The 22,403-nt window shown below is 35.2% G+C and overlaps 2 protein-coding genes across 2 annotated transcripts in view; one reads left to right on the top strand and one right to left on the bottom strand.

Annotated features, from left to right (window-relative positions):
- LOC100878665 (lachesin) overlaps positions 1–22,403 on the bottom strand; it is a 127,158-nt gene that overhangs the window by 27,259 nt on the left and 77,496 nt on the right. Inside the window, exons 4-6 of the mRNA XM_012282075.2 lie at positions 21,190–21,375; positions 8,463–8,546; positions 1,965–2,088 (exon numbers count right to left, since the gene is read on the bottom strand). Of these exons, the coding sequence (XP_012137465.2) occupies positions 1,965–2,088; positions 8,463–8,546; positions 21,190–21,375 (394 nt within the window). The remainder of the gene's footprint in view (positions 1–1,964; positions 2,089–8,462; positions 8,547–21,189; positions 21,376–22,403) is intronic.
- LOC100878886 (glycerol kinase 3) overlaps positions 22,156–22,403 on the top strand; it is a 147,873-nt gene continuing 147,625 nt past the window's right edge. Inside the window, exon 1 of the mRNA XM_076534901.1 lies at positions 22,156–22,170. The gene's annotated coding sequence lies outside the window, so the exon portion shown is untranslated. The remainder of the gene's footprint in view (positions 22,171–22,403) is intronic.

Genomic DNA, 22,403 nt, shown 5'->3' with positions numbered 1-22,403 from the left:
CTTGGCGCGCAGCTACGGTCGCTGCACTTAGCACGTGTTGCAAGGGTTGCACTCGTATACATACACACGTATACACACAAAGACAGAGAGAGAGAGACGTCGCACCGAAATTTACCCGCTATTAGTAACACCATGCTGAAGCGAATACTAAATACGTCGTTTAGTCTGAAACACCGACGTGCGAGGGTAACTCCGGCATGCTACGTTTCTGTCCATCAGGTATTCCACAATTTCACGAACGCTATCCACCGATCGTTTTCAACGCAGCGACGGGACGCTACGTCCGACGATTTCGTTTTACACGTGTGTGCATGGACGTCGCGACGGAAAGCGTCGGTAGTTAAGCGACATTTGAAGAGCGTAATGGAGTTGCATGAATGGCCGGTGATATTGTTAAAGAACGGTCCGCGTCCAGGGAATCATCCTTCCCTTTTTATTTTCGCCCAATGAATGCCCGATGTTTGATTTCGTGACGCTTCCTCGAACGGCTTGTTTGCCTTTCGTTTTAATTTACTTTGCCTTGCTTCGCGATTTTAACACTTGGTTTTTTCACAGTCCTCCATTTTCGGACTTTTTTTTTTTAAAGAATTTAATAAACATCGCAAAAGCTGTACATCACCGTTCTTTTAGGAGTCATAGAGCGAATTCATTTTTTATTTGGGCACAAACACGTGCTGAGATTTAACAGACATATCAAAATATGCTTGTGTCGAACGATCAATATATTATATCAATATTTCACGGTTTCAATATTTCCGTATCTCACAACCGAACTAACCAAGTCCATCGTTTTTATTATTCAGTTTTTATCGATTTTTCTGCAAGTCTAGTTTTTATGTTTTAGCAAAAATAACTGCACGGGTTCTTTTGTGGTCTTAATTAAACACTGTATGGCAGTATGAACAGTGATAAAAGATCATTCAAATCAAATAATTGCAATGTATATAACAACAATAATAACAACAACAACTACTTCTTCATAAAATATTATATTAATATCAATATGAAAACTGATAAAAGACAATCATTTGAACAATAATTGCAATGTACATTAATGTACATTATTATACACTAATATATTAATATTATGTCTATAAAACATTACGTTAATATCAACATAAAAACTGACAAAAGACAGCAATCATATAAATAATTACCACGTATATAATATGTATCAATAACAATTACCATTGTCACTAAAAAACAGCATAAGTAAACAAATATTAATGCAAGAAGATAATGCAAAAATCAGAGACGCAATTTCTTAATTATAAAACATTTATTCATACACCAAAAACACCAGAACTACCCCCAGTAGATACACACTTTTAAATTGAAAAGAAATAAGTAAATACTGAAGCATGAAGTAACAATTTTTTATCTCAAAAAAACATGACAGAGATTTCACCAAAAAAGCTACAAAATTTTGAGATATAAAATATGAAACCAGTTAACTGGAGTTCTGGTGTTAAAAAAATAACCAGTGCAAAAAGTAAAAAAAAAGCAATCTTACCGATAGAAATTCTCTCCTTAAAAAAACTTACTAATTAAAAGTTGTCTAATTAAAAATTTTATCAAAGATAAAAATAATTAAAGTAAAAAATTTTTAGAGAAAATTAGGGAACTTCTAAAAGAAAAGCAGCGAAACCCTAAATTAGAGTATACAATTATCTCCGCTCGAATTTAATGAATATGACAAACATTGCAGATCTTACAGTGCGCACGTTCGTAAACAGCAGCAATATTCTGAGAGACGAGTGCGAACGTGACCCGTAAAAAACAGGAGCCATATCGATTGCCGAGAGGTTGCACAAAAGTGTTGCTTAACAATCGGAAAGTTACGATTTGCCGAGGGTGAAATAAGGAAATGAAAATAGCCAACGAATCGGAGACTGCGTGTCGAGCATAATTGTATATTCCACATTACATCGACACAAGTTAGGTGTATCTATATTAAATCTTACCGTGAGACTTTTGGTTCAAGGTGTTTGGTGCAAATGGCTTCCGAATTATAATGGGCTTCCCGTCTTCTCTGCGCCACAACACGCGGGGCGGCGGTACGCCTCTTGCACGGCACGTTAACTTCACCTGTACGTGTTATGAAACCAGAATTATACATAGAATCGAAAGTTCGTTATTTATCGGGTCACGTATAAATATGTTTGGAAAAATTAGAGCCTGTGAGAACGAACATGCCTGAAACCGATGGCTACGTGAGAGTTGAATGATACGTGGATGTAATGGTCCAATTGAGACTCTTAACGCTCTTAAATTGAAAAAGTGAAACAAGTAGATATTTCAACATCAACAATGTTCGGAGACGTGTCTGTCCAAATTTTGTTTAGACTCTTAAATTGAAAAAGTGAAACAAGTAGATATTTAAGCATGAACAATGTTCAGAGACATGTCTGTCCAAATTTTGTACAGACTCTTAAATTGAAAAAGTGAAACAAGTAGATATTTATATATCAACAATGTTCGGAGACATGTCTGTCCAAATTTTGTATAAAAAAATTGAATAATAGTGTCGGTTTGAAGTATTTTTAAAAATATGAAGAATATTATGGAATACGCGGAATTAACGTGATAACTCGAAATCTTGCAACAGCAGCTACGTCATGCAATCTCAAAATGCTGACCAGAAGGTTCAGCATTTCACGAACTGACTCTCATGAATCACGAGTTATTCAATGATTACACACATACACGGTGAATTTGCGGTACTCATATTATTGCTGAAGCATGTCGATGGTGAGTGACACGTTCTACTTCAATTATAAACTATCAGAACTGTGATAAAAGATCGCAATCAGTTCCGAAGGTTATACACAACTGTTGGAATACTAAATTAAAATAAATTGTATGAATAGTAAATAGAAAAAATAATAATTAAAAAAAATTAATTGACTGTACGAATATTAAATAAAAATAAATTGAACGAATACTAGATAGAGAAAATAAAAAATAAAAGAAATTTATTGTCTGCACGAATATTAAATAAAAATAAATTGCACGAATACCAGATAGGAAAAATAAGAAATAAAAAGAATGAACTGTCTGAATATTAAATAAAAATATATTGTACGAATACCGGATAAAGAAAAAAATAAATAAAAAAATTTTAATGTAAAATTAATCACAGTAAGTAGATTGCAAAATTTTGCAGCAGAAGTTCGTTTAGAGTCAATATATTTTATCTAAAATTCAAGAATTCAAGAACCAATAGAAATCGGTAAACAATTTTTCTATGTTTATCGACACCACCTTTTGTATCGTAAGTAATAACAACGCGAATGGTCGTTCTCAATTCACCGACAGTGAATTAAACGAAGCAAGCCAGTAACTCGGGAACAATCGCATTCGCTGCTTGAACGAATGAACCTCGTACCGCTCGGTTTTCCGCGTAAAAGATATTCGAGTGTTGAAGTGTGTGCTGAGAGAAAACGTAGCAACGGAAAGAAGGACTCTAGAGACCCGAGAAGTTGCCATCAGAGTGCTTCGACAATTCTCCAGCGCACGTAAGTGACAAATGTACTGTTTTATACCTATGAATATGTTTGTCCTGCATGCGAGTTCGCTCTTCGTACTTGAAAATACAAACTTATACTCTCGAAGAAAATGTTAAGTCTTTGTATTCTTGTAATTTAGAGAGTTGTGGTAATTATGAGTTAAAAACGAGGACTAAAAGTTATGGGTATTGGTAACAAATTTTGGTTAAATACTGTAAGTAATGATAATTTAAAAATAGTATGTAGTGATAACTTAAAAACAATATTATAGCACTTAATTATAGCTTATAAATAAAAGGTAGAAATTAATGATAATATAAAAACAGTATTGGAATATTTAAATAATAATGTAAAAGGTACGTGAACAAATAACACGGTTTAAATCTCCTGCGCATCGCGATCGACGCCATATTGTTTCTGCTTGCGTTCTCAGATGTGGACTCACCATCTTTTTAATTTGTTATGTACTCTTTGTACATTATTTTTCTTTTAATATGTTGGTTAAAATACGTAGTATCTATTTATTTAAATCAACGAATCTATAAAATACGAAATTATAGTCATACATTAAAATAAAGAGAATGGGTTGCGATGATAATTAAAAAGTTCAGTTCTTACATGAGATTCACATGAACAGCATTTAGGAAATCTGACATTAGTGTTAAAGCCAGACATTACTTTGAAATTATTTAGAAAATATTTATTTTTCATTACTGCTGATAAGTTCAACAACCAATTAAAAATAAACAAAAGCAAATATCTTGTAATATTATCTCTTATTATAATTTATTCAAGTATTAACAAGATAAATATAATATAAACTACATCATTTATAAAAGTTCACTAAAATAAATATGACACTGTTTTACGAACTTTTGCAATTCTAAAACGGTTCAAATAAAAATCGTTCAAATTTAAATAATATATAAAATTGTGGAAACATATCGAAAGTTGCGTAGCGGTTATCAAACATTTTATTTATTTCCCGCGTAACGAAATTTTTCGACGAGTAATAAAGTGAGGGAATAGAGCAACAAACGATCGGAATAATTAAACCGTAGCATAAAAACGCAAACGCAAAACAAACGTTCAAGAACGACAGTGGTTATAGGAGAACAAAAGAGTTGAAGGTTCGAATAATTGAGGTACCCCCGTAATTTAATTCTGTCGATCGACCGAACAAGATAAAGTTCCCTCTATTGGCTTAAAGAATATCGAGGGTACGGTTGATCAAATCGTAATCAATTTACCATTGAACAACCGTAGACGGTCGATCTACCGGTGTCACGGGACAACAAAAACAAAAATCGTAGAGTTCGATCAACGTGAACAACGTTGCTAATCCGGAATATAATCGAGCAAGGATTTCGTTCGTTTCCGCCGATGAGCTCTCCGGCCATATTAAAAAAGGAGAACAAAACGTTCGACATTTTACGTCGATAGTTGGCCACAGGATTTTATCGTTATTTTTATCGGGGAGGCAAAGGACAAAAAAGGTAACATTGAACGAACAGATTTTCCTAGCAAGCGACGCGAAAGGCTCGTTTTCTCGATCTCGTCGTTTCGCGGGATCTCGCCGAACGAGCTTATCAATTTTAAATTAAGGACACAGATAGGCTCCGCGGGACTGGATATCCTAAATGCGAGATGACACGGGAAACGAGTTTCAAAGTTTTAGTCCTGGTCGCATTGAAATTCAGATAAAGTAGAGAACGTATCGTGGCCGGGGTGGAAAAGGAGAATCTAAACGGGCAACGAGATTTTTATAAACACGCGGAAATCGTGCGGGCTACGTGCCATTAATATTAGGTACCCAAGAAACTTCCTTCCGTTCCTGCGTTTTCCATTTGCCAAATAGATAATGGGCACGTCCCAACGTGGAATACTATTGAAATAATAATGCAAAGAACATTAACCACCGTTTCCAAGATTAAATCGCACCCAAGAATATCGCTTTCAATTTTTTTAATTTGTTCAAATACTTTTAGTGAAAGGCTAACTTTTAGTGTAACATTCTTAATAGTCAATTTAACTTCTCAGTTATTTACAAAATTTTTTGTTTTGAACTATGTACAATTTATTCATTAGATCCATAAGTATCTTCTGAGTTATCTAAAAACCAACATAGTGATTTAAAAATATAGGAACCTAGAAATCTAGTGATCAGATAAGTAGTCCGGGAATGTAATACAGAAGTTGGGTCCACATCCAGTTCGATATATGACACACGCACTATGGCTCAAATGAAAACATATCGTTCGATACGTTTTATATGTTCAGTCAATCGAACATTGGATCGTCGAGGATTGAAATTGAAACTTCCATTTTTAATAACACTAACTCGGAACGAGTCGTGAACGTCACAGTGACGAAATATTCGGCTAACATCGTTGCCGTTGATGTATAGGACACTTTTTGTTCTTGCGAAATTAACCGGTTTGATTTCGCGAGTTCCCTAATGTAGCATTATTCCGGTTCTTTAATCAGCAGTACATTTTGATTGAAACATTAAATTGAAATTGTATTTTCTTTTAATTATATCCCCAAAGGAGATACGGCGAGTGTAAAACTGTATTTAATGAAATTGGCGAGAAATTCAAAGGGGAAATCAATATTAGTCCGTGCGAAAACCATTTTTCTCGAAATTCAAATAACCATCTCATAAAGCGTGGTTCATTAAAAGTTACATGGAAAAAGTAATGAAAAAAGGTCGTCGCGAAGTTTAATGAAGCAATTATGCTAAAATTACATAAAAATTTTTGTAATTCCGAAACTTTTCAATAATCGAAAAATACATCTCATCTCTGTTTCAGGAAAATAATATCAAAACCGATGACAACCCATGAATTGGTGAGTGAAAACAAATGCCTGGGTCAACCTCTTTATGGGCCAACTAAAGATTTAGGGATATTTTGGATCTAGGGCTATCTTGGGATCTAGAGGTATTTCGGGATCTAGGGAGATTGGAATCTGGGGAGATTGGGATCCAGGGAGATTGGAATCTAGGAAGATTGGGATCTTGGGAGATTGGGATCTAGGGAGATTGCAATCTAAGGAGATTGGTATCTAGGGAGATTGGTATCTGGAGAGATTGGTATCTGGAGAGATTGGTATCTAGAGAGATTGGGATCTAGGGAGATTGGGATTTAGGAAGATTGGAATCTAGGAAGATTGGGATCTTGGGTGATTGGGATCTAGGGAGATTGGGATCTAAGGAGATTGGGATCTAGGGAGATTGGGATCTAGGGAGATTGGTATCTGGAGAGATTGGTATCTAGAGAGATTGGAATCTAGGGATATCGGGATCTAGGGAGATTGGGATCTAGGAAGATTGGAATCTAGGAAGATGGAGAGCTTGGCAGATTGGGATCTAGTGAGATCGGTATCTAAGGAGATTGGGATCTAGTGAGATCGGTATCTAGGGAGATTGGGATCTAGGGAGATTGGAATCTAGGGAGATTGGTTCTAGGGAGATTGATATCTAGGGAGATTGGTATATAGGGAGATTAGGATCTAGGGAGATTGGGATCTAGCGAGATTGGAATCTAGGGATATTGGGATCTAGCGATAATTTTGGACCTAGGGATGTTGTAATGTAGGGATATTGAGATTTTTGAGTTAGTAATATTGTACAATCTCCTCACGCGCCAATTCGCGAGCTAACATTGGTACAAATTTAAGATAAAAAAGTTTTAGCGAACGAATTGAAAATTTTTCATAAATGTACATTTCCAATATTTTATTCAGAAATTTATGGCAACTCCGCAAATTTCAGACGATTCATTCTTCCGTAACTAATTTTAAAGTTTTGCCAAGTTCCCTTACAAGCTTGTTACATGAACTTTCTTGCAACGCGCATACATCACTCCAAATTTTGTGGTTCGAATTTTGTTCGTAAAATCTTGCCGCGGTAACGAGTAAAAATGATTCGATAAATATTTCGACTAGAAAGTGCAGCGTCGTGATTGAAGGAAATTCGGTGAAAAGGGTTTTTCGAGGAATTTCGCCGACGATTCGCAAAGGTAATATTCGTTGCATTTCAGCCCTGATAAGAAAACCAGGAAAAGGGAAATATTTACACATTATGTAAGACGTATGTCTCGAAAACGACGGCACCGTGATACGTACACGTGCAACAGGTTATTGAGACGTTTTAGCAATATTCGGAGGATTTTCTCTTTCATAACGCTGTGGCTCAAATCTATACGGACGTAAATCGTGAAATAGTTAAACCTCTGTTTCTTCTTTTACATTTTTGGAATGTTATGGGACAGTTATTTAAATTGCAGGAATATTTTATGAATAGAAATCCTTTTGTGTATTTTACATGGGAGATATAATTTGAAAGTTGTGATATAACATGAATGTTTAATGGTATTTTAAATATTGTTGAAATTGGTAATTACTTAGTATGACAATGTTTAGTTTCCAAATTTCGAATACCAAAAATATCCCATTGGCTAATTTTTCCATTTCCAAAATTTCCCACTTTACAAATTTCCCGGACTAATGACCAGAGTAGTCGACGCCCGCAACAAGAATCAATCAATCAATCAATCACAAATTTCCCATTTTCCGAATTTCCCATTTCCCAAGTTTCCCATTTCCGAAATTTCCCAAGTTTCCCATTTCCCAAGTTTCCCATTTCCCAAGTTTCCCATTTTCCAAATTTCCCAAGTTTCCCATTTCCCAAATTTCCCATTTCCCAAATTTCCCATTTCCCAAATTTCCCATTTCTCAAATTTCCCATTTTCTAGATTTCCCAATCCCCCAATTCAATTCAGTAATCATATAGTAATTGTTCAGTAATAAAATCTTACAAGACATAAATAACTGACACAGAATATAATACATTCTATAACTAATAGACAATTTCACGTTACCCTTAATATGACTAGTGTAATTTACACAATTAGCAGTACAATCGGCAATTAATTAAGAATGAATTATTACCTGTCCTCCTTCGCGTACCATGACATCACTCGAAGTCTCTTCAGGAATAAAATCTGGCGGTACAACGATCGACAACATGCCTGTCTGAAAGCAGAAAAACAATACATTACTTCTCACTAATTTACTTCCAAATATTAAGAAAATCGTGAAAAATAACCGGGATCACAAAAGTATCACTTTTCCAACTAAAAAGCCACGGTAGAATTACAGCAGAGGGGAGGATTGGGTTGCACCTTACACCCTGCAAAACAGTATTTTAACAGGCGTGCCAAAACTCGTCCCACACGAGATATATTTTCCGGTACGCACCGGAACCAGCCAGAATTTAATGTTAATGATACGCTTAACGGCTGCACAATGCATCAAGTAAATTTCCTTTCTTACCGAATCTCTAAATTATGTCCGTACACATTACTCTATTCGCGAGCAGGACTGAATAACGTAAGAGCCCCTAAATCCTGGCTGTATTTCGTTCCCTTTAACCTCTCTGCAGGGCAGCAACAACATATCACGGGGTTATAAAGGGTGGCGATGAGCTGCCGTGGATTTTCATTAATTAACGACAAACCACCAGACGATAATAATTAGTAACGCCTGAACAAACATCAAACGTTAAGTTTCTTAATGGTGGATCTTTGAGAGAGTGGTTTGTCAAGAAATGAAACTTGACTAACCTACACTTTTATGGCTGTGTTATGGCTAAGATACTTCATCTTTTCGTTTCGTCTCTTAATCTGAATGTTTAGAACCCTGAAAATATTTTCATTTTTTTTCTACAGGTAGTTCGTTTAACTACATTTGCAGTATAGGTTACACGTGATCAGTATGTTTATTAACGTGTTAAGTATAAGATTATTTTTCTCTCAATTTCATTTTTTAAACTACTATTATATCTCTGTTAGAACTTCTAGAGCCTCCAAAAGCTTTCTATTTCATTTTTCTTCTAAATAATTTATTTCGTTGAATTTGCAGTATACGTCACATATGCTGCAGCAATATATGTATCACCACATATGATCACCAGGACCATTAAGGAGTTAAGGACAAAACTACTTAATCAATTTAACCTTCCATTTAATATATTCATGAATACAATTTTCTCAATATTTGAAGTCCTCAAAATTTACTTCCGATTGCATTTCCTATAAAAAATTAATTTAATGAAACCTGCAACACAAGTCACATGTGATCATAGCAGTTTCCTGAACTCAAATTTCCCAAATTTTCCAAATCCCCAAATTCCCAAATTTAAACCCCGAATTTAAGAATTCAATATTCTATAACTGTGTAAACCAAGAAATGAAAAAATTGCTAATGTAATATTGTCTTTAGCCCCATGTAATTTTTCCTACAGAAGTCTCCCTATGTTCTCGCTTAATACGTTTTCTCCAAGCTTCCTCTTTTTCCTCCAGGATGGGTTAAATCACCGTGGAACTGCTCGTTCATTAGGCATTTTTCGCACGATTTCGTATTCAGATACGAGATTCGAGCAGCAGACTTTCAATGAGGGATAATCTCGTTTTGACGCGAAAGCACACTTTTCTTGGACACGTTTTGTTCTTTCTTACGTTACAAAACTTCGTATACTTGAGGTACATTGATTGATTTTGAAAAAGTTTGATCAGGTTCCTCGAACTTCATTCGTTGGAATAAAGGAAAATATACATGATTCGATGGGGAGATTATAAGAGAAATTTCTTCAATTTCAAATTCATAAATTTTGCAAACATTACGAGTTTTCTCAAACATCTCAAGTGTTGTCATTTTCAAACCCTAAAGCGTCCAATTCTTAAAACCCTGAAATTAGCAAACCCCCATGTACCAAGCTCTCCTAATTCCTAAATCGTTATATCTCCAAATCTTATAATTCTCAAATACGAACATTTCTAAATCCCTAAATTCTCAAATGCGAAAATTTCCAAATCTCCAAAATCTCAAATCCTGAAATATTCAAACCTCCAAATTCTCAAATCCCAAAATCTCCAAACCACCAAACCTCCAAATCTCCAGGTATCAAACTCTCCTAATCCCCAAATCGTCACATCTCTAAATCTCATAATTCTCAAATACCAAAACTTCCAAATCCCCAAATTCTCAAATACCAAAACTTCCAAATCCCCAAATTCTCAAATACCAAAATTTCCAAATCTCCAAAATCTCAAATCCTGAAATCTTCAAACCTCCAAATTCTCAAATCCCAAAATCTCCAAACCACCAAACCTCCAAATCTCCAGGTACCAAACTCTCCTAATCCCTAAATCATCACATCTCCAAATCTCATAATTTTCAAATACCAAAAAATCCAAATCCCCAAACTCTCAAATCCCAAAATTCCAACAACCCTCCACTCTAACCCTCCCCCACCCTAAAATCCCTATATTCTCAAAAGTCCAACTAATTTCCACAAGTATGAAAAGACTCCACATTTCAATAAAAAGCCAACCTAGCATGAAGCAATACAGAAGTGATCGGATCGTTCCTCCATTAACGATAGTGGTGCATTATCAAACAGCGAAGCATTGGCAACAACCCCGAAAGAAATTGGCGCAACTCCGCAACGAGGAGTCTGGTAACGATCGCGAAGTTCTAAACAACGCATTCAAGAATCCGCGCACGAGTCGCGTTGTATGGCTCGAGATGTTCCAAGACAAGCGGTGCAAGCAGCGCTTATCAGCAAACAAGCTGCCATTATTTAGCGTAGCGTCATAATTCCCCGCGGATAGGGATTCGGAGTTGAGTCTGCGTCAGGACTTTTCCAGGCGGTCATACGTCAAACCACGTAACGTCAGAAGGACTTGGCCCAAACCTTAATATCTTTCCACTCCACTTACGGGTTTAAGGGAGTCAGCTTTAACAGTCGGCAGAAGGTGTACAGGCAGCCACCTGCTCGGAAGCTTGCGCCCGTAATTACGAGGATGTAATCTACGCTACGACGAAACTTCAATCGTTATAACCGAGTTGTCTCGCAAGTCACCGAACTGCTTAAAACAGTCCCGACGAATATGTACGTCGCTGCGAACGTGTCTCTATGTTCCGCCCCTTGCTACCCTCGTGTCCTTTATCCTTGCCGCGTGACACTTCGGTGACAGATAGACACGTGCCTGAACACGTAAACTTGCCGGTGTCACCGGTGAATTATGAAACCCCTGGCTCCGTTCCATAAATTAATTATTGCCTACTTGGAAATGATTCTATCCGGCTGGGATGCTGGCGTATTCGCCAGCGTTAATCGGACCGCCGTTTGATCGATCGATTTGTTTAGACGCCACCACTTGCAGTCGCCTTTTTACTCCTTTTGTCTGAGAACGACGTGTGTATGCGTCAATGCAGGTCGAATATTAATGGCAAAATCTCGAGGTGCATTCATGCATCCACTTGGGGGATTCGTGTGATCATATTGGTGCATTGGCTGATGAATATGTGTTGATGCAATTATGTGCACATGTTTTGGTACCATTACATAGGTGCACATGTTTTGGTCATTCACATTCACATGTCTATTGTTACATATTGGTGAATATGTCACATCATATGTAACATAATCAATCATATGGAAGATTTAAGAAGCTTGAAAAAATTAATTTTCAGTTTTAAATAATATTTCATACTAAATTGTGAAATTAGACAGTTCTAGTATAATATAAAATATTTACTTGATCTAATTCAGGTATATTCACACATTATTCATCCGTATTAATAATAAAATAAATCAATATTAGTACACAATATTAACATATTACTGACATTAATCAATATGTATGTGTATTTCATTAACGCTCCATTATTCGGTACTGGTTTTGCCAGTTCATGTTTTGCACAGCTCATACAACACAGCAAATATATCTCTGTCAACAGAAGTGCACCCTTGAAACTTATTCGATAAAATTGCAAATTTAATACCTTTCTATAATCGTGTCAATTCCTGATCCTATCTGATATGCTTGCTCCGTCAGTCCTGCCACGATAACAGAGTAACAAGGTTCTTTGGAATAATTCTGACTGACGTTGTTGAAAATTCTTTAATCTGTACTTAGTGGGTATTTCTAAAACGCGTCCGAAAAAAGATGACATGTTGCTACAAACCAGCACACCGTTTTTCCACCTTCATTCGTTTCAAAGGAAAAACCATTAAATGTGTTTCAAGAAGATGAAGTACGAAGATGAAAATTACGAATGAAAGTCCATAAACATTTCCATCAAACTTCCTTTGAAACGTTTCATAACAACTTCTTAGGAGACGGCTTAAAAATATAGTGGATCAAAAAATATTTCAATTTATTAATGATGAATGGGAGAAGAAAACAGAAGTACAAGTATCGAAGAATGTTTTGTAGGAATATTGGGATGGGTGAACTCTGAGATTTTTGAATATTGAAATTTCAAATATTTCTAGTTCCAAATATCTGTATAAACATATACCTACACTCTTATATTCCTATATTCCTAGATTCCCAAATGTTTAAATGATTATATCTCTAAGTGTCTAAATCCCTAGATGACTAAAGCATTAATTCCTTAAATCACTAGATCCTAAAATCCCTGTATGACTAAATGATTGAATCACTAGATCAGAAAATCCCTAGATCCCCAAATATCTAGCTCTCAAAATTACTAGATCCAAAAATCCCTAGATCCTAAAATTTCTAGATCTCAAAATCACTAGATCCCACAATCGCTAGATCAAAAAATCCCTTAATCCCCAAATCTCTAGATCTCAAAATCACTGGATCAAAAAATCATCAGATCCCCAAATCAAAAGATCTCAAAATCACTGGATCCAAAACTCCCTAGATCCAAAAATCCCTAGATCCCAAAATTTCTAGATCTCAAAATCACTAGATCCCACAATCGCTAGATCAAAAAATCCCTTAATCCCCAAATCTCTAGATCTCAAAATCACTGGATCAAAAAATCATCAGATCCCCAAATCAAAAGATCTCAAAATCACTGGATCCAAAACTCCCTAGATCTAAAAATCACTAGGTCCGAAAATCCCTAAATCGCAAAAATTGCTAGATCTCCAAAACCCTAACTTCCAAAATCTTGAAGAATGTTTCTAGATACGAATATTCCATTTGGAGATACAAATTGTGAAATAAAAAAATGTATTTAGAATTTATAATTTCATCAATCTGGACATATTAAGTACACTAATTATTTCGATGGAAATTAAAATGATAACATTAATAAAAACGAACAAAATAAAGTAATTAAATTGAATGACGCTCTTAAATAGTTGTGTTCGATTGTATAGTCGAAACTGTAAAGTATTTCGTATCTTCAAAACGTGCTTAAATTAATTATGCAATAACAACATTTACCATAATTATATGCATTTAATAGCCGAATATATCTCGGTATTCGTACAAACAGAATTGTGAAAAAGCAACGGAGAAGAAGCTCGACATCCGTCGAGACAGTACGGAAACTAGAAGGAAATACAATTAGCGGGAACCAGACTATTCGGAGATTTCCTATTATTTTATCATCTTCTTTACCCTCTTCAAGATTTTGTCCCCGAATGCTTTTCCTCGGTATTTCTCTTTTTTTCTCAAAGCGTTTCCTCTGGCAGCATTAAAATCGCATCATCCACTAATCGTGAAAGCTGCCACGTTTCAACCACATTAGCAATAAATTATGCCATACGAATCTGCTTTTCGAGCGGTGCAATAATTTACATTAATTTCGGCGTGATTAAGTGAGGAATATTTAATGCGGATGCGGGGGAAACCAGCACGTAGTACTTAACAAATTGTGCGATTAATTATTGCTTCGTTGTTGTATCTTATAATTAAAAGTTTTAACCACGGTTTCACTGCTTTTATTACGAATTTTCTCTTTCATTAACACGCTTCGGATTCATCGCAGAATACTGTGTTTTTATCAAATTGCCAATGAATAATTATTACACCGATGTTATGAAATCAGAAAATAACGATCTTTTGTATCAATCAGAGAACATTAATATAAATCCTCATTGTGCACTAATGAAACGTAATTGATATCATTATAATTTCATCCTATTATCCAAATAATTGGCCATAATATACGTATTAGTAATACCGATCGATTTCATAGTTCACATTCTTCATGTGCAGTATACCGCATGTTAATCGCGATTTAGTGGTAACTGGTGATTACTAAAGTTTATTAATAAATGTATTGCCGAAATTCGTAACACTTTAATGCCATCTTTCATTTATGATCTTACTCTTTTTCAAATAAACAGCAATTTTAAATTTGCAACATAAATGTCAGAAGAAAATTTGTTATTTAAATGATTAATTATTAATAAAATAATGTTACAAAAAATACCAGTAATGGTTACTGAAACAAAGACGTTAAATAACACTTGCTTTATAATTCCCCATTTCGCCATTTAAAGCGCACTTCCTCAAATAAATAATTATTTACATTTAACCTCTCATTTTGTCAGTCCAATTACAAACATCACTTAGACATCAAAAGGCGTCTGCCTTAAAGAGGGATGAAAGGATCAATTTCCTTTGAGAGAATAAAAGGGAGCAGAAAATCCGAAACGTCGGGAGTGGATCTTATTAATAAATCCTTTCTATAAACAAAAATAGAAAAGCGAAATTAAAAGGCGCATAGATCTCGCGGAACGCGCGACCGGCAAAATATTAAAGCCGTAAACAAAAGAATTAAACTGTCACGTATTAAATACACGGCGGAAAAACGAGCAGCAGGCTCTCCCTTTTCACCCCTGGCGAATATACTTTATCCCAAGGCGCATTTTGTTAGTCGGCACGACAAGCATGCTCGAAAAGACCCGCCACGCCGGAGTCGCGCGGAAACGAGCGGAGAAATACGTTTAGCCGAAACGAAACTGCTCATAGAATTCCCCTTGTGGAAGGGTGCCACGAGTTTTAACGTTTCACCAAGAAAAGAACAGCGAATTCGAGGCTTTACCGATGTGACTGGCACGGGGAAAAAAAATTAACCGCTTAGGGTGAAAGGCTTCCTTCAAAGAATGTTGCCAAAAACACGGACTGTGGTAACAATTTTATGTAGCCGTGATAATTATGTGGTGCTAGGTACAGTTTGGAAGAGGATTTTGTGGGCAAATGATGTGGAGATTTCTGAAAACGCGAGATGTATAGAAGTGGTGTGAGAAGAGGGGACTAGTTTTAGGGACAATATGAGTATTGTGATATTTCTTTTTAGAATTTCTGAATTCTCATGTGTCTACGTTTTTAAATTACTTTCAAATCTCAGAACTTGTAAATGTTTAAATATCCTGGTTTTCAAGTCCCTAAATTGTTAAAACACCCAAACTTCGAAATCCTCAGATCCACAAATCTAAGATCTCCACAGATATAAAATCTCCGATTCTTCACACTATTAAGTCAATAATTCTATAAATTCCTTTATTCCCAAATTTCAATACCTCCAATTCTCTAAAGCCTTAAATGCCCAAATTCCAAAATCCCCAAGTCTCCAAACTTTCAAATCCCCAGATCTCCAACTGCCCAAATTCTCAAAACCCCAAATCCCAAGACTTCCAACTCTCCACATACTTAAGTTCCCTTATCACCAAATTCCCAAATATCCAAACTTCCAATTCCCCAAATCTCCCATTCTCCAAATTCTCAAAACCCCAAATTCCAAAATGTCCAAATCCCAAAATTGTCAAATCCATAAATCCCAAAACCATCAACTGTCCAAATCCTTAAGTTTCCAAATCCACAAGTCCTAAAATTTCCACATCTCCACATCCCTCATCTCTAAATCCCCCAACCCTAAATCCCCAAATCTTAAGAACTCCAAAATCCCCAGTCCAAAACTCCTAAGTCCCCAAATCCCAAAATCCTCAAATTCCAGATCCACAAATCTCTATCTCCATTTCCTAAACTGACAATTTCCTAATTCCCCAAATCTTAATCCACAGATCCAGCCATTCCCAAATCATCAAAGTTTCCTAAAGATCAACAAGTGTTACCCTTTCACCTTATCTACCGTATTTTCCCTAGTGAAGCAAAACTCTGACTGTGCACTAATAACGCATAAGCATGCAAACCCTGTATCTCTGCCCACATAAAAGTATGTATGTACGTGTCACAAAAGCTTCGTTGTAAAGCATTTGCAAGTTCTCGCTCATTACTTAAGAGACACCTCAGAGGTAGTTCCCCACTTGACAACCATCTCCTACACTATTTAAGATTACTGCTTCTGCGAGGAGATTCCTGGACAGGCATGGAAGCCTGGATTCAATCTGAAACGTCGGAAAATTAGATCTCAAAGGGGAGAACTCGACTCTATCTCGAGCCATATCACACTTTGTCGGAGCGAGACGACTCGTCTGCAAAGTGGAAAGAAGAGGACTCCGTATGCTTTACAAAGTGTGCCTGATGGTACGAGTGCGCCGCCACGCAACAACCAGATGCTGGGTGAAAGTCGGAGAAATGGAAGGTGACTTTTCAAAGACCGATTCCTTAACTATTGACTCAAGTAACGGTTTATCCTTTTAAGCAATGATTTTTTTAAGAATTTCAATCGTGGCTTACTTCTTTAGAGATGATTTTTTTAATTTTCTAACTTGATCGTTGCCTAAAGAACAGTTTTGCAGACGACCTTTCTTGAAATTTTTGCAGACTTTCTTGAAGATTCTGACTATTGAACTGTGGCTTACAAGTTTAACTTCTTCGAAAATAATTTATTGATTCTCATATTTTAGTCGTGGCTTAAAGAACGATTTAACCTTTTCAATAATGATTTTTTAATGGTTCTTTAGCCTGCAGGTTTAACTTCTTTAGCTGTGTTATTTTGAAGGTTCTGATTTTTTAATCGTGGCTGATAGATTTAACCTCTATCAAGTACATGTCTGATGTGTTCACATACGTATGTAGCTGATGAATTTAAAATAAACTAAACATTCATATGTGTAAAAGTATAAAGAAATTAACAAAACGTTCCCTGATATATGAACACTTTTCTTGTATTATACAATGTGAAAACATTGTTAAACCGAAACTAAAATTTCCAGTACGCATGTTTGTTCATATCAAAACAATATATCTGTACAGTGAATTAAAACTGTTGACAGTTCACAGAGTAAATTAAATACAGAAAGCATTAAGAAGACTTTGAAATGCACCTTATACAAGAAAATTAATTTTCTGTCTTTTTAAAGAAAATTGCAACGAAATACATCTCTGGTAAGGGCAAATATCTTTCATGAAAGCTTACATGTATGCTGAATAAAGTTATAAAATATGATGCTTCTGGTACCCACTAAAATCTCTTTTGAAAGAAGAAAATTCATACGCTGATACTATAAGAAGATACATTTTTGAATTCAATAGAAAAAATTTAAAGTTCACTAAGTTCGGATTTTATGAACGTACGAAGTAGAATTTGAATCACAAAGACCAGAGAATATGAGATGATGAGATGTAGGATCTTGGTATCTAAGAATCTAGAAACCTGAGGATGTACAAAAAGAACTAGTAAATATTTACTAAGTTGAAAAAGTTGTAATGATTCAGGAGAAAAACACACGTGAATTTTTATGTAATTCACATATCAAAGACTCACATATCTACGAAGATTCACATGTAGATTTCTTTGAATTAATCTATAAATATTTCATCTCATGAATATCTACGTCCACCTACTGCTTAAAGATTTTACAGGCGCAGAAAGTATCTTAACGAACAATGAACCGCACGCAATGGCTTAGATGATTTATTTACAAGAAAACTTCGGCGAAACTTGAACACCACAAGACATTAATTTGTTTGCGAATTTATTCGATATGACGGACGCTTGGGATCGATCGGAGAACGGCCTTCTCTGACGGTTTTATTCGAACAGACGAGATTGCATTGTGGCCTTTTTTTCAACAGCGAAATTTTATTCCACCGTGAATTCCGTGTTCACGAGTGCGTTGAAATTTTTAGCGTGGAAAGGAAATGGGTCGTCTCGCAGCTCGTCAATTTTATGCAAGGTTATTTGCTTTCCACGCTTTTGAAAAAGAGACAGCCTGGGGATCAGATAAAAATACAAATTTCATGCTGGCGTTTAGATCGTCTGTCGTGTAACCCTTTGAACAAAACTTAGTATTCTACACGACTCTCTACACTCGATCATCAACTAATTACGAAACTAATTACGACTTTCATTACACTCTTTACGGTGTAATACCGGTTTTGTGACGAAGTATCTCAATAAGAAGATCATAACTGAGTCCTTAAAGAATTTTATAGAACTTGCGACATCTTGTAATGGCCATAACTAGTAGAACATCCATTGAAATTATGTTCAGACATATCTCTGATAAAGAAACAGACCTCAACCTGAAAAACAATTAATCATACAATCAAATTAGTAAGAATGAATCTACACTTGATGGAATATCAAATAAAATGTGAGAGATATCAACACTGAACTTGACACAAACAAATTCCTTTAATTCTGTATCCATTGAAATTATGTGGGTTCAGACATATCTCTGATAAAGAAACAGACCTCAACCTGAAAAACAATTAATCATACAATCTAATTAGTAAGAATGAATTGATGCGATATCCAATAAAATGTGAGAGGCATCAAACTGAAGTTGACACAAACAAATTCTTTTGAATTTGTATATCAAAACCTATTTTTACAAGAACAGTATTCAAGTGACAATAAGGAGAGTTGTAAAATTAAAAATGAATTTGCATTTCATGTCTCAAAAATACACACATCTCTGCAGTGAATTCTGGGTATAAATAGTTCTCTTTCCAGGTAATCCAAAGTATAAATCATACGTATATAAGGATTTTCGTGTATTTATCTAGGGATAGATAAACATTACTGCGATTGTGGACATTTATCATTGGCCCTATTGAAAACTCGAAAGCCAGGGAAGGAATTAAGGATTTACTTAGGTACAGATGGCTATCGGGCACGTTTAGCTGCTATTTCGAGCGTTTTCGGTAACTAAGCGGTCGAAATCAAAGCTTTCTGCGTGCAGTTTAACCGGGCAGGACGAATGGTGGTAAGCCGAGAAACTCGGTGAAATAACTAATTGGAAACGGTACCACGGACACTATTTAGATCGATAAAGTTCCGGGACGCGCATTGCTTCTGGGACCCATCAATTCCAATTAGGCGACTCTCTACGTTTTCCCCGATACGATCTTTAACCACTTACCTATCAGATTTCTTTGCCCTGGGTACTTAAACCTCTACCTATTAATTTCCCGACTACCACAAAATCTGATAAGAGCTTCGAGAAGACCAATGCATAGAAAACCGTTTCTGATTCACGATTTAAATTATAAATGAACCATTCAAAGACAAAGTGACTAATTCCCTACTCCTGTAATCTTAACATCAAAGTATTTCATTGAAAGCTAGGAAGCTTCGCTTCTTTATTTATGTATCACTTTGCGGAGTTAGGAACGTGTACTGAACAATTTAATTTCCAAAATTTCATATAAGATTCTTGTTCTCACGAACAAAAGAAATACAGAGATGTATTCTTTAAATACAGAGATAATTCTTCTATTAAATACTAGATCTAGTTGAACAGAACCAGTTGAATACTATTAGAACTTTGCTAAACGTTATTGGAACCTTCAGGTTTTCTTAAAAATTTAACATGTAGCAAGTTCAGAATTTTGACAAATTATTTTATAAAGCATATAATCTTCTCGCCGCACATTTGACGAGTGGAACAGTTATTAATTAATGCCTTAGTTATTTAGTTAGGAAAGAGAAACTATCGAACGATTTCGTGTTTCTGACAGTCCCTAAATGTTTATGAACGGAATAGTGATAGAAAGCCGCAACGCTATTAACTGAAATATGGAAATCCACGTACATGAGTATTAGTTGCCTTATGTTACAATCTGTGCAAGTATCGAAGGTATTTGAGCGGGAGCTGTTGAAGCACCGCATACCAGGAAACTTAACAGGCCGCCTTCACAAGTTCAGGAATGTTAGCTCTCGTTTATGAACACCTTGGAAATAGTGTATAGGTTTCAGCCATTTTCCACTATAGAGGAGGTTGACTCCATTAAACCCCTGTTCAATTATGCACATCTATTACTGTTTCTTATGTAAAGGTAATTAACCCTTAACTACTGCGGGGGTCTCCGAATACCCTACAAGGCATAAAAATTCTCATAATTGTACCGGTCGATATAAGAACCCGATTTAAGCTCTTTTTGTCTTCAACGCATAATTACATTCACCATTAGTATATAGAGTTCATAAATTTTATATTATTGTACTACATTATTTAAATTATTATATCTTCACAATTAGACAAATCACAAATTACAAATAACAAATTACAAATTACAAATTACAAATTAAAAATTTGTATAAAAAATTTGATAAATTTAAATGAAGCAAATTTTGAAAATTAATTTGCATCCTAAAATGTATTGAAACCAAACATAAATCACTACTACACAATAAAGTATATTATATTGTACATATTATATATAAGAATATGCATAACATATTATATAAACAAATGTTGTATGTATGTATAAAAGTACACAAGAGTATATACAGTAATACATAATAAATAATATACAGCTTTAAATTTAAATATTAATAAATTTATATTAAAGAATATAAAAATTATAATTTAAACAAATTGAATAATTTTAATAATAAAAAATATATTCAGACGCAGATAAATACTGATAGACATTAAAAAAACTTTCTTTTTTACCAAAGTAAAGAATAGTTTGAAAAGTGAACTTACCTGACTCTTCATAGGATTCGTGTTAATCTGACACATGTAAAGACCTTCATCCTCCTTCTGAACACCCTTTATGTGAAGATTCCACGTGGTATGATCGCTATGGGACACTGAAACTCTCTTGTTGTGAGTTATTACGTGATCGTGGATAGCCTGGATCGCTTTAGTGTCCGCTTTTACCCATCCAACCTGCCGAACACATTTTCATAACATTAGAGTTCAGTAACTTTATTAATATCAATATTAAATTGCTATTAAAGTATATTTAAATTAATTAGGGCCCAAAAAATGGAACAATGTGCTTAGAAAAGTTTAAAATAATATATCACAATTTTAAAGTTTACAAATGTTATAAATTAAAAAATTTATGAACTATAAATTTAATATTATAAATTTTTAAATTTGAGAATTAAGAAATTTAAATATTAGATAATTTATAGAATGTAACTAATTCACCCAATAAACCGAACGTAATATGCAACTTTAGTAAGACAGGTCCTAAGAGAAGAGAAAGAAAGTGAGAATCACTGTAACATATAGCGCGCGCTTTTTGAACTGAATTTAGCGCGCAATTTAGTTAAGCTTGATCCCGTTAGTTAAGTGTAAGTCGGTCGGTCAGGTCGAAAGGGTTAATGAGACGACAACACATGGAAGGAACGAGGACGATCAAAGGCCACAGAACGTGTTCATAGATTTCAACGGGCAAGTAGTACCGCAATTTCCCTATAGACAGGGTTGAATACGGAATACAAACAAGCCGGATACCCGTACGCCATGAGCGGAAGAGACACGTATAGGAAGCTCGTACGCGTCTCCCATCTCCTTGGCCAAACTTTGGCCGATATTTGCATTTTCCTTACAATATTCCAAATCTCGCGACGAGGCCTCGAGAAACGCTTGGATTAATAGAAAAGGGGGCTGCCGGATGTGCTCGAGAGATGTTGTAATGGTGTTTGAAATTGTTCTCGAAGAGTGGCTCTCAAGGTAAGTAAGATGTAATTGAAATTTATTCCCACCGAGCGTTTCTAATAGACCTACCGTCTACTATTTACCGACTTAAAAATGCTGAATTGATCTGCTATTACCGATATTTAAAAATGATGAAATTAATCTACTATTACCGATATTTAAAAATGATGAAATTAATCTACTATTACCGATATTTAAAAATGATGAAATTAATCTACTTTACCGATACTTAAAAATGATGAAATTAA

Source organism: Megachile rotundata, chromosome 8 (assembly GCF_050947335.1).
Source record: "Megachile rotundata isolate GNS110a chromosome 8, iyMegRotu1, whole genome shotgun sequence".
NCBI classification, from domain to species: Eukaryota; Metazoa; Arthropoda; class Insecta; order Hymenoptera; family Megachilidae; genus Megachile; species Megachile rotundata.
The sequence above is the reverse complement of the archived record's forward strand: the minus strand, read 5'-3'. Positions and strand labels throughout refer to the sequence as shown.